Below are 16,796 nucleotides of genomic sequence, written 5' to 3'. Positions count from 1 at the left end.
GGCAAGCCCTTTCCATACACCTTCGACCTCCCTGATCTAGTTGCAAGGCTTCCTTTATTCTCCGGCAACTTCGACCACATCCAACGATCGTATGAAGCGTTCCTAATTGCGGCATGCGATGAGCGCAACACCGAGACAGCGGACTGGTGGTTTCCCACAAACACCAGCGACCGCGGCCCCAGGCAGATCCCGACGTCAAGATCCCGATCCAAACTCATCGATATCCTCGCAAAAGTCCACGCGGACATCGTCATCCCTCCCCTTGGCTCCCGAGAATGCCTCGAGAGGCGCCCCTCCATCGGAACCCGTCATTCCCCTGACAATCCTCGATGCACCACAACAACGCACCTACGCTTGTGCGATATACATTGGCCTATTGGCATGGAGGTTCTACGACTGGATCAAGCTGGTCGAGGATAACGACACTTCGGCCTGGCTGTTTTTAAAATGGGTCTTCATCGACTTCGGATTTCTCTTCGGCCTGCCTGAAATGAGGATACCATGGCTGGAGCTTTCGCAACCTGTTGTCATGGCTATTTTTCTCTTCCATGCCTTCTTCAACTTCATGTTGATGTTCAACGTTCCCGTGCGTCTGCCGATGCCAAGCCCCCGCCTTGGGCCTTGAGCAAAGAAAAAACTTGGTTAACTAACTTGAGGTGCAGATTCCACTGCAGCCATGGCTCGTTGGCTTCATGAAGGTTTTCTACGATCGGGAAGTGGCCGTATCCGAACACACCGTCAAGGTCTCGAGCATCTTGCACAACCATTCGTTGATCATGGGAAGGCAGATAATCAATATCCTCCCAGAAGGGTCAGCCGTACTCAACTTTGAGCAAATTCCTTTCTGCGTCGGTGAGGATCGCGACACCGTCAAGCTGCCCATCCAATTCAATTCGACCATTCCCGCCGAAATGGAGCTCATTCGCACCGACCTTGACACCAATCAGGAGGAAACGATAAGGTTGTCTAGCCGGGAGGTCAAGAAGATTGCGAAGCAGATCAAGGATCAGACGGTGGATTCCAACCCTGTCGCTGTTGCCATCGAGTACTCGGTTAAGAAAACGGGTGTCTACCGTCTTGGCAAGGTACTGGACGAGTACAAGCTTGAGGTTCAGCGCGCTACGAAGGATACCTACGTTGTCCCCTGCCCGAAAGCTGCATTCCGCACTCCCGACGATGCAGGCCGATGTATCAGGGACTTGTCGGATCTTTTCATTGACGTCACCGGAACACCGCCGTTGAAGATTCAGTACAGTCGCAGGATCAACGGTAACGACCGCAGCTTTCACTTTCAGAGCCTGCAGCCGGATGACTACATGTCGCCCTTACTCGGTTCGCCCTCTTCACAGCTGACCCGCGGGAACGACGATGATACTTCTTGGGTGAAGCCTCAATCCGTGGCTGTGCGACTCAACGAAACTCTGGATTCCGCAGGAGATTGGCAGTATGCCGTGGATGAGGTTCAGGATGGTTTTGGCAATGTCCAGAAATATGTTCAGAATCCCGAGGAGGCTGACGTGCGTCCCCGGCCTAAGCACCTCGTGCGCAACTTCTTGGTCAAGCAGCGCCCCAAGGCTAGTCTGCGAGGATGCGACTTGCGGAATCCCATCAAAGTAGCAAAGGACCATCGGGCCAAGCTGCCAATTAACTTTTCGATACCGGAAAAGTCGTCCCCGGACACTTCCCACACTTTGACCTGGGAGTTCTCGCCAGTCGATTCTCTGACGAACAGCGGAGATCATGGAAGCAAGGTTTCCATCGGTTCCTACGCCGCCAAGAATTCCCATGACAAGCCATCAGTCTTGGAGCCTGGTCTCTACACGCTCAAGTCAGTGGTTAGCGGATCGTGCGAGGGGGAGATCCAAGAGCCCTCCTCATGTCTGTTGCTCAACCCTCTCGAGCCCCAGCTATCCTTGCGAGCGGAGGAGATTCCCGACAAATGCGCCGGCAACTCCGTTGGACTTCGTGTGGACTTGGATCTTATCGGGACCCCGCCCTTCCAAGTCCGGTACGACGTTGTTGATCAGAATGGCAACGTCAGAAGGGAGCGTGTCGATGTCAGCGGACTCAGACAGCAAATCGAGCTGAGGCCGACGGCTGCAGGCCATCATAAGTACATCTTCAAGCAGATTGACGATGCCATCTACAAAGGGCAACCCTTGAGCGGACCCAACATGGTGCTAGAGACGGATGTGAAGCCTGCCGCTTCCGCAATCATTCAACATTCTACGGGAGCTATCAGCGCCTGTCTTGAGGAGCAGGTCGAGGTCGATATCTTGCTCCTGGGAGACGCTCCCTTCTCTTTGGAGTGGGAAGTTGTTCACGATGGCAAGCGCAAATCCGAGCGCGTCACCGATATCCAGGACAACAACTACAGAATCAAGACCAAACCCCTAGCCAAGGGTGGCGAATACACTCTTGCTCTCAATAGCGTCCAGGATAAATCTGGCTGCCGGACGTTCCTCAAGGACGAGCTTAAGGTCTCTGTCCGACGGCAACGGCCCAGAGCAGCATTCGGCCTGGTTGAAAACAAGCGAAACATTATGGCGGTCGAGAACACCAAGGTTGATCTGCCACTTCGTCTTCAGGGCGACGGCCCTTGGACTGTATCGTACCGCAACGTTGAAGCCGGTGATGTTATTCTCAAGAAGACGGCTAGGAACGCCAATGAGATCCTTACTGTCAAGTCCCGCGGCACCTACGAAATCATTGATGTCGCCGACAGCTGTCCTGGCATTGTCGACCCCCAGGCATCCCAGTTCAAGGTTGACTGGTATCCTCGCCCTGAGATCAAGCTAGTCCAGACTGATACCACAACTTCGGATGCAGCTGCATTTGTGAAGCGTGATGTGTGTGAAGGTGATATCGATTCGTTCGAGGTCAGCCTCAAGGGTAAGATGTTCATCTCATTCCACAGAGCTCCGGACTGATAATTTGATAGGTTCGGCCCCTTTCCGTGTCGAATACGATCTTTTCCACAAGCCCTTCCCGGGAACTGGTTCTGGTAAGAATTCTGGATCCAGCATCCGGAAGGAATTCGATACCGCTCTCAATAAGGCATCCATTGGCATGGATACCTCGAAGCCTGGAGAATATGCGTACAAGTTCTCCGCGTTAGCAGATAATCTCTACAACAGCGACAGAAACTTCAACCCTCTCACCCTCAACCAGCGGGTTAACGCCAAGCCGTCCGCCTCCTTCGTGAAGCCTGGCCAGTCGTTCAAGTATTGCAAAACGGAGCAAGAGAGCGAGGACACCATCCCCATTACGCTAAATGGTGTCGCTCCTTTTTACGTGGAAATTGAGATTAAGCATCACAGCGGCACTGTCCCTGAGACGTACAGAATCCCGTCCATCCAGTCTAACTCTTACGGCATTCACATACCCAGACAGCACTTGCGCCTCGGAATCCAACATGTCCGCATTCGCGAGGTTAGAGATGCTCGTGGCTGCCAGAAGAAGTATGAGATCGGAGCGCCGACCGTGCAAGTCCACCTTTATGACGCGCCCGCAATCTATCCCCTTGAGAGCCGAGAGGACTACTGCGTCGGCGAACGTATCGCTTACACGCTCTCCGGCACGCCTCCCTTCGAGATCTGGTATGATTTCCAGGGGCACCAACGCAAGGCCAAATCGGGCACAACCAACTTCCGCCGTATCGCCGAATCTCCTGGCGACTTCACCATCACCTCCATCTCTGACAAGGCATCAGAGTGTCGTGCCTCTGTTGACATTACTAAGAAGATTCACCCACTCCCCGCCGTCAAAATCAGCAGGGGCAGACAGACTCGCGTGGATATCCATGAAGGCAACGAGGTCGAGATCTTTTTCGAGTTCTGGGGCACGCCGCCGTACGAGTTCACGTACACTCGAAGCTCCAACGCCAAGAAGGGCCAGAAGAGCGTGGTGCTTGAGACCCGACACGACGTTTCGTACGAGAGCAGCAAGATCATCCGTGCAAGCCAAGAAGGAACGTACGAGGTGGTCGCCATTAAGGACAAGTTCTGCGCCTTCTCTACCCAGCAGGTCGCAGACAGCAGCCGGGACCAGAAGCTCCTGCAGTAGATGACTTGAATGAACTCGGGGGTTGTGCGGGTTTTATTGGACTCACGAAGGGGTGGGGATGTTTGTGTGCATACGAGCGTCTTGGTGTGCATAGGCATTTTATATCATGGCATGGCGTTTCATCAAGGGAAATCAGGTTGAATAGGACTATAATCAGCATGGCCAAAGACATTTTCTTTTAACAGGCATCGGCTCGGAAACAATTGACTGAGCATTTTAATACTTGGTGTGATCATTCGATCGCTGACTTTTATCTACCATTTCCCGGTTCGCTATGCCAACATATGAAACATGTACAAATGTATTTCCCTGTACCTATGACATATCCTCAATTCTTTTTACCAAGTCGCCCCCGATCCTTGCAATTTCGAGCAAGACAGCGGATTTGTTGACTTCAACCACGTCGTCTTCTTCACTATCCACTTGACGGAAGTTGTACGGCAGACCTACGCGGAAGTTTTGTCTCCGCAGCTTGGGTTGCCAGATGGCACCAATGACTGAGTCTTCGGGAGCGCCATGGAAGAAGATGAGAGTATCCTCGTACGCCGTCTGCAGCTCGTTGAGCAGGACCGCCGCCGGTGACCTACTCAGGGGCAGGGGCACCTTGCCTGTACGCGCGTCCAGATTCTTGAAGAGAGAGTGGCGAATGCCGGCCTCGGCGGCGGCATCGCGGACCACGCGCTTCAAGGCTGAGGTCGATAGATGGATAAGCACGTCATAGTCGCTGAGCGAGGGCTGGAAGAGTTGAGCGACGTCGAGGGCGATGCCTTGCTCTCTGATGAGCTTGCTGGCGGCCTTGGCGAGACGAGTCATGCGGGTTGCGAGGAGTTTGGAGGGCCCGTGGCGGGTGTAGGCCAGCCCTGAATGGTCGTGCGGGGTGGCGACGAAAAGGACAGCGTGGTTCATATTGGGATCGCGAGCACGCCAAGCCTCCAGGTGTTTTTGGACGACGGATCTATCTTCTGCGGACATGTCGTCTGAGGAGTCAACAATGAGGGGCTCATCGCGCCAGTCCCATCTCGAGAGGAAGAGGATAGTGCGTAGGAAGCCTGACATAGCGCTAGACGGGGTCTTCCAGGGGTGTGGCTGGAGGAACACGCGCAAGACAAGGAGCTCAATGAGCTCTTCACTGACGTGGCTGGCAAGCTTGTGGGCGTTGAACCAATGCTTGACTAGACGAATTGTGGTTGACAGCGTGGTGAAGCGGGTGCAGTAAGTTGTGATCGTCTGCGTGTGCAGCGGGAGGTGCTTATACCGCCAGTTGATGTCAAAGAGGGCTTCCTCGGCGTCCGCTCTCGTCTGCGGGTCGAGCGTCTTGTTCTTGGCTTGCCTGTCAAGGAGTGTCTCCTCCGGCTCGGCAAAGATGCGCAATCGGAACGCAGCACCGGTGTCGTAAATGATGTCGAGATACGCCAGGTTGTCGATCTCACGAGCTGCGTTATCGCGGCCCAGGCTAGTTGTGATGTTGTCATTGACAGCCTTCAATCTTCGGTCAATGTCAAGCAGAAACTCGATCTTGGTTTCCTGGATTGCGACCAAGTTCTCCGGCCACTTGCTCGAAACCTCAAAATACAAGTTGACATCCATTGATGGAGGGGTCTTTTGGGAGGCTGCAAAGGGCGCGGTGACAGAGGAAGATCGAAGTTCTGGTACAATAGGCGACAACTGCCTAATGGAGAGGGGTAAGTCTTCCAAGCCGCGAATGTCTGACTCCAGGGCTCGGAAGGCCTTCCTCGCCGCCTCGAAGGCATCCCTATCGAGAGGGGTGATGCCTAGAGATGAGGGGGGTTCGGCATCATGGAATCGAAGGTCACCAGGACCGAGGCTCAAATGGCGTTGAAGAGCGTATCGAACGATTTCCTCGCAAATGCCGGCCGCGGTCTTGTTGTTCCACGGTACGCACTCAAGAATGCTGCCATCCTGGAAACGTCGCAGCTCGGCCTTGTCGCCCCAGAACTTTCGGAACTTGGCCGCCTCCTTTTCGAGCTCAGCGGAGGGACCGTACTCCATCAACCGGCCCATGTTAGCCGAATCAAAAATGACGCCAACCTGGATGTTAGCAACGTTGCGGGGCTCTTTGCCTGCGATGGGCCACGATGCAGTATCCTTCGTCTGGAAGTGAATTAACTGCGATCTGTCCTTCAGGGCCTTCTTGAGAACCGTGTACGCCTTGAAACCAAGATCCCAAACAGCTCCACGTCGATCGGGGCTATTGCTCTTCGAATGGCTGTCAACGTTGCGAATCTCGAAGATGGCGTCGAAAAGCTGCAATGGCACGTCGGCTTTGGCGATAAATGTCGGCTCGAATTGGTTGGCTAGGGGGTCATTGAGCACATCCATGGTCGTGCAGGCGTGGAAATGAAGCAGGCTCGCTGACCAAGGACTCATCTTATACAGAATATTTACCTCACGCTCGGGATCGAACATGACAGGGCCATTCTCGCGAATAATGTCGGTCCCCTGCTTGTAAGTACCGAAAACGAAAGGCTTCTTTGAGAACTCGGTGGAGGCGAGAAACTGCACCGTGGCCTTGAAAAGCTCGGTGCTGCTCAACGCCGAAGATAGAGCGGGTTGGCCGTTGCGACCCCCTGTTTGGAGAAGAAGTGCCATCATGACCGCCCACTCAAAATGGCCAAAGCCGCCGGCAGCAAGCGAGCTCCCCAAGCCTCTCTGTTGAAGCCAAATCCTCCCTAGTATGCAAGCATCCGTAAAAGCTGCGCAATCGGTCTTGGCACGCGTGAGAACGCGAAGATAGGTGACGAAGGTATCCTCGGCCTTGACAGTAGAGCTGTAAAAAGGTGTCGCCTCTTTAGAGTTCTCGGGTTGTCCAATACGGTTGCTGTTGGCTGCGGGATGTAACTTTGTCTTAGGAAAGATACCTCCAGGGGCACAAGGGATGATTCGGATGACGAAGTCTGCCTTTGACGCCTTGTCTTCCTCGCTAGTCGTGCCGTCGTTCGGTCGAATGGTCAGGACTGGCAGTAGCGTGTTTCCGTTCAAGTACTCGAATTCCAGATCAGCGGAGTCTCCCAGCTCCTTGCGCAGACTTGCCGCAATGTTGGCAATGTAGTATGCTCTCCTGTAGAAGTAGCGCATGCTCTGGTAATCTCTTTCTTGGAAAAGCGACGCTGGCATCTGCACGATCATGTCCACGCCCTTGTTTGCCTGCGCCTTGACCATGGTTCTCGAGACATAGCTACCGACGACGTTGTAGGCCGAGGGCTTCTCGTACGAAAGGTTGTAAGGCGCATCATCGCTCGGTTTCGGCTCGGGGTAGGGAATCTTGATTCGATGGGTCTTTTGAAACTTGCGGGTGGCTTCGGCGATCTAAGAAACATCAACATGTTAAGTCGCAACGGGAGGATGGGAGATAAACTAACGGAGATGGGGCCGTGAGACTCAATTTCATCGATGAGGTTCTTGATTTTATGGAGCAGGCTATCCGCGCCGCTCAGCGCCTTCGTGTAGTCGACCTTTACCTCCTTCAAAAGTTCGTCCGTCTGCAGGACAAACGGGCTCGCCGTCGCAATGTTGACTGTACTCCTCGTGTTGCCCTGGTGGGAAACCTTGCGTCTTTTGGGGCTCTGCTCCATCTTGAACAACTGTTTGGGAGACCCAGCAATATTCTGTGCAAGGGGCTGCTGAATTGGAGGCTGACAAGCGCATAGGTAGGCTTGCAGACTCACAGGAGCACGACAACTTCAGCCTGCTTGCGCATGCACAACCGCGATGCTGGAAATTTTTTGAAGCGTGGGGCTCCGATAAGAGGTGGGAGAAAATTTATCCCTGACCGATCGCCCGATAGGACACCTAGACCTACCTACTGCAGCAGCCCCACTGGTGTCTTTGACGGGTAGTTGCCCCAGACTGTGACCTGCAGCCAAATCGGCCTCATCTACAAAGAACACAAAAGGCTTGACGCGATGCCGTTTTCTTTTGGCAGTTGAGTACACTGCGAGCCCTAACTTATGCGTAAGACTGGCCGGGTGTGCCTAGCAACGTCTACAAATCTGAACGATTTGCATGTGTTCTGTCAAGGCAACTGAGTTTTGTTCGAATGCCCCAGCGGAATGCTTCGGAAAAAAAAACCCAGAGACATCGGATGGCAACCAGATAAGGTACTACGGCAGTAGCTCGAGTGCCGGAGCCGGAATACGCACCGGAAACTACCTAAGTTTATGTAAGGTATCCAAGGCACAGCAGGGACGTGTGTGCCTGGATTGACGCACGCAAGGGACGACCAAGCTTCCCGTCTCCTAAATGCATGTGTCTAGGGTCGATCGCCGGTATCGCATTGACATAACCAACAACCAAGCGCATGTTTATTGATCACAAAAAGCATAATAGTTGCAAAGGAAGTAACCGGAGCGGACTCGCATACTGCTCAGTCAGGTCTTCGGCAGAGTCTTCGGCAAACGGCGCCGCCAGCCGAACCGGACCGTACCGTATGAATTGAAACGCTACCCGTTGCTTAGGTACTGTACAAACGGGCGGATGGCAGTATGCACATACAGTGCCATTAGTGGGTATGGACGTCTGCCATCACTCTGTCCGTTTTTCAGAGGTCGGGATCGCGGTTGCGGGCCGCCGCACTGAGGCACAATACAATTGCCTTTGCGGGGTGTGGATGGGGGAAGCTCCTTCAGGTGTCAGGGGCCCTTTCCCCAGTTCCATTGGCGTCAACGAAGACGATGCACCGCTGCAGCAACCCCAGGCCCAGGCGCCAAAACGTTTAGCCCCGCCACTTTCCGAGTCGCGGAACCTGAGGGGGGTTAACCGCTGAAAGACACCCCGAGGTAGGGATGCCGAGAGCTGTGCGACCAGCTTCCAGGTCCAAGCCCACCAGTCAATCCATCGTCCGCATCCTCTTGCCGAGCCCAATCCCGAAGGGGCGGAGCAGCATACACCCCCCGACACTAGACACTGCGATTTCCGCAGCGACGGCAACCCACGGCCTTGGATGCTAGGAGCACGTAGCTGCAATAAATTGATCCGGGACCCCTCGCGCAGCTTCTCTTGAAGAGTCCTCTTGAAGAGAAACTGTCCCCTCCTTCACCCCAATTCCTCTCTGGCCTCTCCGCTGGTTCTGTTGATGCTTCTCCGCTACCCTCTTACATTGAGGTAAAACAACCACGGCCTATCCGTCTCCAACGCTGCCCCTCGTCCTGTTCCCCGTAGTCCCACTCGTGGCCAAAGCACAATCACGATGCCTTCAGCAGCTCTGTATGCGCGCTCATTGAGAGCCTATGCCCGCCATGGCTCCAACGTACGTAGACCTGGATCCATTGGAGGCCTTGCAATGAGCCCCGGCTCAGACTGACTCTCCTGCCATGAACAGCCGACTGCCGTCCTCGCCCGCGCATTCTCTGCGACGGCACGTAAGGCAGAGATCAACAAAGTCTACCCCTCGGCCACCGAGGCTCTCAAGGACATGAAGTCAAACTCCACGCTTCTGTGCGGCGGTTTCGGCCTCTGTGGTGTTCCCGATACCTTGATCAACGAGGTTCTCAAGAAGCCCGAGATCACCGGCCTTACTGCGGTCTCCAACAATGCCGGCACCGACACTTCCGGCCTTGGCCAGCTGCTCAAGACCAAGCAGATCAAGAAGATGGTTGCCAGCTACATTGGCGAGAACAAGACCTTTGAGAAGATGTACCTTACCGGTGAGGTCGAGCTCGAGCTCACCCCTCAGGGCACCCTCGCCGAGCGCTGCGCTGCTGGCGGCAAGGGCATTCCCGCCTTCTACACCCCCGCCGCCTTCGGCACTGTCGTTCAGACCGGTGAACTCCCTCTCAGGAACAAGGCCGATGGCTCCCCCGACCAATTTTCCTACCCCAAGGACGTCAAGGTCTTCAACGGAAAGTCCTACCTCCTCGAGGAGAGCATTGCCGGTGACTACGCTTTTGTCAAGGCCTACAAGGCTGACAAGCTCGGAAACTGCCAATTCCGTCTCGCCGCCAACAACTTCAACGGCGCCATGGGTCGCAACGCCAAGATGACCATTGTCGAGGCTGAGCACATTGTTGAGCCTGGTGAGATCTCCCCTGAGGCCGTCCACCTGCCCGGTATCTATGTCAAACGAGTCATCCAGAGCACCACCGAGAAGAACATTGAGAAGTACACCTTCGCCAAGGATGAGAACGACCCCGATGCCAAGAAGGCGCTCGGCAGCGGCGACACTGCCGCCAAGCGTGAGCTCATTGTCAGACGTGCCGCCAAGGAGTTCAAGAACGGCATGTACGCCAACCTCGGCATCGGCATGCCGATGCTCGCTCCGGGCTTCGTTGGCCCCGAGGTTGAGGTCCAGCTCCAGTCCGAGAACGGCATTTTGGGTCTGGGACCCTATCCCAAGAAGGGCGAGGAAGATGCCGACCTCATCAACGCGGGCAAGGAGACGGTCACGCTCAAGCCCGGTGCCGCCGTCTTTGGCAGCGAGGAGAGCTTCGGCATGATCCGCAGTGGCCGCATCAACCTTACTATCCTGGGTGCCATGCAGGTCAGCTCCACCGGTGACCTTGCGAACTGGATGTTGCCTGGTAAGGTCAAGGGTTTCGGCGGTGCCATGGATCTTGTCAGCAACCCCAGCGCCACCCAGGTCGTTGTCACCATGGAGCACACGGACAAGAAGGGCAACCCCAAGATTGTTAAGCAGTGCGCTTTCCCTCTGACCGGCCGTGCTTGCGTGTCAAGAATCATCACTGAAATGGTAAGTCGACAATGCGCTGTTCAAGATTTTGCAACGTAGCTAACACGCGGGTGACAGGGTGTCTTCGACGTCGACTTCGCTCACGGCCTGACCCTGATTGAGATCGCGGACGGTGTGACGGTGGAGGAAATCAAGAGCAAGACCGAGGCGCCATTTACCGTTGCTGAGGATCTGAAGCCCATGTTGTAAGGGCCTGTACAGAAGATTTTGGATACTGAGCGCAAGGATGGATATACCTGCTGGGGAGGGTTCATTATTGTCATCATCTAGAATGCGGCGTCAACTTTGGGGATCAAAATGAAGCCATGAATTTTACGAATGAAATTATTTCTCGAGACACACGTCTGCTGTGATTTCTTAACTGTTTCATGCCAGCGACCGATAACGCCACGGTATCATATAAGGTAGGCCTTGGCCCGTACAATGTTTTGGATGCTCCTCACAGCACCAAGATGCCATGTTTGCCACTCCTCTCAAGAACCTAAAAAGGACTGTAAAATGTCGTCCAGACGCCTTCTTTTCTTGCGGTTCGGGTTCAACCCTGTCTCGACGTTACCAAGTTGTACCGAGGGCTTCATGAGTTCTGTCGCATTCCGCACAGAATCCTGGTTCTTGCTAGACGCCGAATTCCTGAAGAACGTGTATCTCCTCGTGGAGAATAATCCTCTTCGCACGTATGACACGGCGGGTGTGATACCTGGCCTGCCGCCAAGGTGGCCCAATTGTAAGCAAGCCAGGGGCTTGGAGGGGAGAACCAGCTTCTCAGAAACGACGCTCATGTCCGACGACAGGCCAACTCGCTTCAAGTCGCTGTCCTTGATCAACTGGCCAATAAAGGAATACAACCAAAAAGCCCAGGTTTCGAATGGAAATCCCTTACAAGTTTGTGCTTCATAGCCTGGCACGTCGACGTACATGGACAGGTTGCTCTTCGCAGAGTCTCCCAAGTGATCGAGAAACGCCGGAGCCTCTTGCGCATGAATCAATTTGATGGGCTGGCTGCTGGATAGACAAAAGTTCATTAGCCCTTCGTTTATGTTGCGAGCTAGGCCTTGCAGCTGTCGTGGTTTGCTCTCCTCAACGGAGTCGAAAAGCAACAGATACCACAGGAGGGTATCATTCGGGCCATGCTCAGGCTCTTCCATTTGCCAGCCTTCTTCAACGGCAGTTTCAGCGGCTCCGGCCCAGTCACTCCTCGCGGCATTGACGTCGTAGAGGACGAGCGATGGAAATTTGGACACGTATTTGAGCGACTGCGTAGTCGTCGACTCATCACTCCAGAGCCTCAAGATCCTCAGGAGTGGAAAGGGGTCATTCATCTCAGTCCAGCCCCTGATGAGCCGGTCGTCGACGTTTGGGAACACCATGCGAAGTTCATCGGCTGGCTGAATGATCTCGAGAATGCCAAGATTTTTCATATTCGCGAGAAGTAACAGCTCATTTTCGGCAAAGGAGCAGTTGCCCGCAATGACCAGATGGGAGACGAAGTCAAACGCGGTAGACTCGAGCGGTCTGAGGTAGTGACGCAGGTTCTCAGTTGGTTGACAAATGTGCTGGCGGTAGCGATAGAGAGCCAACGTCTTTTCATCGTCTTCGGCCAGGAGGGACTTGGAGAAAATCTTCCATGCCTGGAAGCATACGCCCCTGAAGATCAGTGTTAGATATAGTTAGGTATCACTGCCGCATGCGCAGAGGCAGAACGAACCTGTTTTCCAGCAGGCGCCATATCCTCCACAGGTACCTCTTTGGCAGATCATCGCGGGCAAGATGCTGCTCCGTCACGTCGCCAATGTTTTCCGCGACCAAATGCATAGCCATATCGGCCAACGCCCTGGGACCATTTCTGCCCTGTCCGCTGCGTCCCTTGCGAGGTGGACGACCAGTTCGCCTGGACCAGTCACGACCATTTTGGTAGGCGTCCGGAGGGCGCGGAGCCGTCACTTCCTTGAAGACCTGTCCTGTTGTTTGGTCAAACATCGTGCTGGTCTTCTTGCGAGGATGCGGGTTCGAGCAAGTACATAGTATAGTCACGTAGTGGACTTCGTTCATACGAGCGCCAGAGATCCCACGTTTGAGATGAGATGACAGTTGCGAGTCGGACATCTCTAGATCCCGAAAGGCACTGTGCGCTTGCACTGTGCGGCAAAAATTCTACACCTTGGCCCAGTCACCTGGAGGAACAGCGGGTTGACGCAACGGCGTGCAAATTTTGACAGCATCGTCGACAACCGGGGCGCCAGTGTAGGCGTCACGCAAGGCTTTGTAGTAGTAGATTACTAGGAAGAGCGCGGTTGTAAACACGCGGCATTCAGCCAGAGGCGGCGCAGAGAGCATGTATCGCCACGAAAATTTCTCCAATCACCAACACAGCAGAAGCTGCCACGGGTCAGAGGGTAAGTGGGCGAAAGTTCATCCATCTCTCCTCCTATTTCCCCTCCAAGCGCATTCATTGATAACGTGAAAGCCAGAGTGAATAAGGAGGATTGTTTTATGATTAGGTGAAGAGAAAAGGAGAGAAATGTTGAAAGACAGCGCGAATTCTGAGCCATGATATTGGTTTTTTTACTGTGGGCCCGGCCCTGCTGTTTTGCCGGAGCCGTGCCACGACGTGGACGGGAATGAGCCATGCCCGTCGGGTCGGTACCTGTCTCACTACCTTACTCCATCAAGTCAGGACACATTGAAAAGCAACCGCCTTTCCCTGCATCTGGGCGGCTATCTTTCCTGTGCAGGACGATAGTAGCAGGGATGACAATAAATACAACAAGGAAGATGACAATAACAATTATGGGTGACAATATCGAGCTCTAGCACAGGGAGAATAAGCGGTCTCACTGACAATGGTGGCTTCTGTTATGGCTTGCAGCTATCTCCGCTAAAGCCACATGATTTTCCACCCACTACCGAGTCATCAATACGCATACTATATCACTTGAATTTGGCCTCTCTCTGTCCCCGTCAAAGCCACCCATGCGGTCCAATCCATGATTAAGGATTACCTAGCTTGATACAAGCTAGCAACCGACCCACCAACATTGGCCTCATTCAGTGTTGTTCTCTGCAACTCTCTGCTTCTCTCTGCTTGGGTCAGGTCCGTTGCAACTCTTGCCTCATTTTGAGATACCTCATGCAAGCACGCAAGGTAGCGGTCGCGTGTGGCTCGTACGCTAGATTCTCTTGCTATATCCACAAGCGCAGGTAATGCCTTATTGGAGCCGTTCCCCCCTCCAAGCGCGGGGCAAATATCCTGGCGGTGAAAATCGTGGCCAGGACACTGAGGGTCCCTTGACAAGCCCCAAAACACTATGGGCAGCCAATAAAGACGAAGGTGTTTATGTTTGCGTGCCCCGCTAATTATGTGCAGCTAGCGCAGCTCAGGGAATCATTTTGCAGCCCAGCATCGTATCCGTCCGCTGGCTATCAATGGTCTGTAAGAAGATACTACTGCAACCTGATGATGATTCCCTCTCCGGCCATGTGCCGTGCCTTAGCCTGTGACTCCCTCTACAAGACAATTAGCTAGTGTACGCAGGAAGAGCCTATAACTTCAATCCGTTCTCCGACTCCGAATCCCAAGTCTTCACTCGCCCATTGAAGTTGCCCATCTCGGTGAAGAACCTTGCTGCACCCATCTCCATTGACTTACTTGCACACCCTAAAGTCTGCCACCGCTCTGCACATAAATTACCCCGCCAAATCTTGCGCCAGCCGTCTCTGACAAACATCGCACGTCAACCCCGCCAAAACCATCTGCAACTTCCCCAACACCACAACAGCCACCCAAAATCAGTCAAGATGGCCGGCGGACAACCAGGTTCCAGCTCTCGTGGCCGTGGCGGCAAGTTCAGGAAGTTCACTCGAGGAGGTTTGTGACAAAACGTCGTTCCCGCCGCGGCCTCATCCACACGCTAACCGTCTTGTCATTCAGGTGGCAAGCACTTCTCCCGCGACCTGCGCCCCCTCGACGCTGATGGCAACGAAATCAGCATGTGGAGCGCCGATACCAAGAAGGACGACAGCGGAAGTGACGAGGATGACTCTGAGGAGGAATCCGAGGAGGAGTCCGACTCTGATGATGCCAAGCCCCAGGCCGAACAGTCTCGCGCCGACCGCAAGGCCGCAGCCAAGGCCCGCAAGGAGGCTGCCATAGCCAAGAAGAAGGGCCAAGCCGTCGAGGTCGGCGACTTGCCCCCTTCCGACTCCGAGGAGGAGAGCGACGACGACATGCCCGCCAACCCGAATCACTCCAAGGCCGCCCGCAACCAGACCAAGGCGCCCCCCAAGGAGGTCGAGGAGGCTACCGAGGGCGTCAAGAAACTCGCTGTGGCAAACAACCGCAAGGAGCGCGAGAGCATGGAGGCTGCCCTGGCCAAGGAGAGATACCGCAAGCTCCATGAGGCCGGCAAGACGGATGAGGCCAAGGCTGACATGGCGAGACTGAGGCTCATTCGCGAGCAGAGAGCGGCAGACGCTGCCCGTAGAGAGGTATGTTTGGCCCTTGAACCGGCCATCTCGTATTGCAGTTGTCTAACTACAGGTTGTTACAGGCCGAGAAGGAGGAGCGCGAGGCTCAGGAGGCTGCTAAGAGGGCCGAGATTGAGAAGAAGGAGGCCAAGAAGAGAGAGGCTGCTCTGGGCCCGGCCGCTAAGAAGGGCAAGAAGTCCAGCAAATGAACTCTGCCAAAAGTTCAGGGCACTGTCATTCGTATACCATCGTCCTTCTCGTTCGCAACATACCATGCGTCGAATGTTCGTGTTTGAGCCACAATTTTACAAGATACAGGCTCCACGTATGCTTTTTGAACTTTCCGTGCCAGCTGAATACCACATGTGCTCTCATTACCGGTTTATGATTTGCCGCCATGCGCCAAATGTAGGTACAAATACACGGTTGGCCATGTTTTCAAATGCCAGCCAATCCTTCGGTTCCAACGCTTTCGTGCCACAACTTGTCGAAATCAACGCCCTGCTCCTGGAACAGGTCTCGAATCTTTTTAGCCACCTCGGTCTGCTTCTCAGGCCCGAACCCACCAGGCTGCGATGACTCAAACTGCACAATCTCGATCCAACGGAAGAAGAGATCTTCCTTGCCAATGGCCGAGAGAGCATCCCTGAACGCAAATACCTGCCGTCGCCTGTCATCTTCCTTGACATTTTCGCCCGCCTGCTCAAGAACCATCCAGTCGTAGTCTTCGTGCCACACCAGCACCAGACTCTTGAAGGCGTCCAACGCGACCTGCTTCTTGTCGACGAGGTTGTGAACGAGGACCATGCTGTTCCAGTCGAGATCCCACTGTCCCGTCATGGTAAGATAGCCCGTCTTTTCCTGCAGGAGGAGGGGCGAGGTGGCCTGCCGCACGATTGATTGAAGTGCCTGGTTCTTCTCCTTTTCCTTGAAAATGTCGCCCAGTTGTTGGTCCCACTCCCGGCTGCGTCGGACGTAAATCTCCTTGTCGCGGAAGCCAACGTTCCATCGCCATTGAACTGGGTTTCCATACGTCTGACCAAAGACGAACTCGATTGGCCACGGCCAGACGAAGATGAAGAGCATGAGGTCCAGAGTGAAAGAGAAGCCGCGCTTGCCGATTTCCCAAGCAAGCGCGGCCCAAGTTGAGTCGGAAGGCGAGAAGGTCGTCTCATTGGGGTAGCCGGCGGCAGACTGGATGAACTTGAAGTAATAGGGAAGGATGTAGTACATGCGCAAGACGAACAGCGCAGCGACAACGATGTTCATGCCGACGGGCACAAGAAATATCTTCTTCTTGAAATCCTTGGGTTTGGTGTCGATGTGGGTGATGTAGACGTGTTTGCGGGAAAGCGACTCATAAAAAGGCTTTAGAACCTCTGCCGGTTTCTTGAAAGGCGCGGGCGGCGCACCCAGTGAGCCCGGAGGCTTTGACTTGGTCTTCACGACCTTAATCTTTGGCGCCATTATGACAGTCGCGACACCGATATGGCAAGTCGAGCTCGTGAGTTCTACGTATTGGGGGTGCTTGAGAGCTGTCCATTTTCTCAGGGGCCTAGGG

The 16,796-nt window shown here is 54.3% G+C and overlaps 6 protein-coding genes across 6 annotated transcripts; 3 read left to right on the top strand and 3 right to left on the bottom strand.

Moving 5' to 3' along the window:
* Positions 1-118: 118 nt before the first annotated feature.
* On the top strand, positions 119-4,065 carry POM152 (Nucleoporin POM152; the record flags this gene model as incomplete). The annotated part of the gene is made up of 3 exons (XM_037321868.1): positions 119-586; positions 663-2,892; positions 2,942-4,065. 3 exons carry the CDS (start codon positions 119-121, stop codon positions 4,063-4,065), a joined length of 3,822 nt encoding a protein of 1,273 aa, XP_037180126.1.
* A 315-nt stretch (positions 4,066-4,380) lies between these two features.
* utp22 (U3 small nucleolar RNA-associated protein 22) lies at positions 4,381-7,658 on the bottom strand (the record flags this gene model as incomplete). The annotated part of the gene is made up of 2 exons (XM_037321867.1): positions 4,381-7,392; positions 7,446-7,658. 2 exons carry the CDS (start codon positions 7,656-7,658, stop codon positions 4,381-4,383), a joined length of 3,225 nt encoding a protein of 1,074 aa, XP_037180125.1.
* Positions 7,659-9,271: 1,613 nt separating this feature from the next.
* Positions 9,272-10,960, top strand: CGCA056_v006617 (Succinyl-CoA:3-ketoacid coenzyme A transferase 1; the record flags this gene model as incomplete). Its single annotated transcript, XM_037321866.1, has 3 exons — positions 9,272-9,331; positions 9,404-10,771; positions 10,829-10,960. 3 exons carry the CDS (start codon positions 9,272-9,274, stop codon positions 10,958-10,960), a joined length of 1,560 nt encoding a protein of 519 aa, XP_037180130.1.
* A 284-nt stretch (positions 10,961-11,244) lies between these two features.
* CGCA056_v006616 (uncharacterized protein) lies at positions 11,245-12,748 on the bottom strand (the record flags this gene model as incomplete). The annotated part of the gene is made up of 2 exons (XM_037321865.1): positions 11,245-12,415; positions 12,477-12,748. The coding sequence occupies 2 exons, from the start codon at positions 12,746-12,748 to the stop codon at positions 11,245-11,247; spliced, it is 1,443 nt and encodes a 480-aa protein (XP_037180129.1).
* A 1,818-nt stretch (positions 12,749-14,566) lies between these two features.
* On the top strand, positions 14,567-15,444 carry PDAP1 (28 kDa heat- and acid-stable phosphoprotein; the record flags this gene model as incomplete). Its single annotated transcript, XM_037321864.1, has 3 exons — positions 14,567-14,636; positions 14,700-15,256; positions 15,319-15,444. 3 exons carry the CDS (start codon positions 14,567-14,569, stop codon positions 15,442-15,444), a joined length of 753 nt encoding a protein of 250 aa, XP_037180128.1.
* A 229-nt stretch (positions 15,445-15,673) lies between these two features.
* CGCA056_v006614 (uncharacterized protein) lies at positions 15,674-16,702 on the bottom strand (the record flags this gene model as incomplete). The annotated part of the gene is made up of 1 exon (XM_037321863.1): positions 15,674-16,702. One exon carries the CDS (start codon positions 16,700-16,702, stop codon positions 15,674-15,676), a length of 1,029 nt encoding a protein of 342 aa, XP_037180127.1.
* Positions 16,703-16,796: the final 94 nt, after the last annotated feature.

This window comes from Colletotrichum aenigma (genome assembly GCF_013390185.1).
Source record: "Colletotrichum aenigma strain Cg56 chromosome Unknown KSG_Cg56_contig04, whole genome shotgun sequence".
Taxonomy (NCBI): Eukaryota; Fungi; Ascomycota; class Sordariomycetes; order Glomerellales; family Glomerellaceae; genus Colletotrichum; species Colletotrichum aenigma.
Note: the sequence above shows the minus strand (reverse complement) of the source record. Positions and strands in the feature narration are given on the sequence as shown.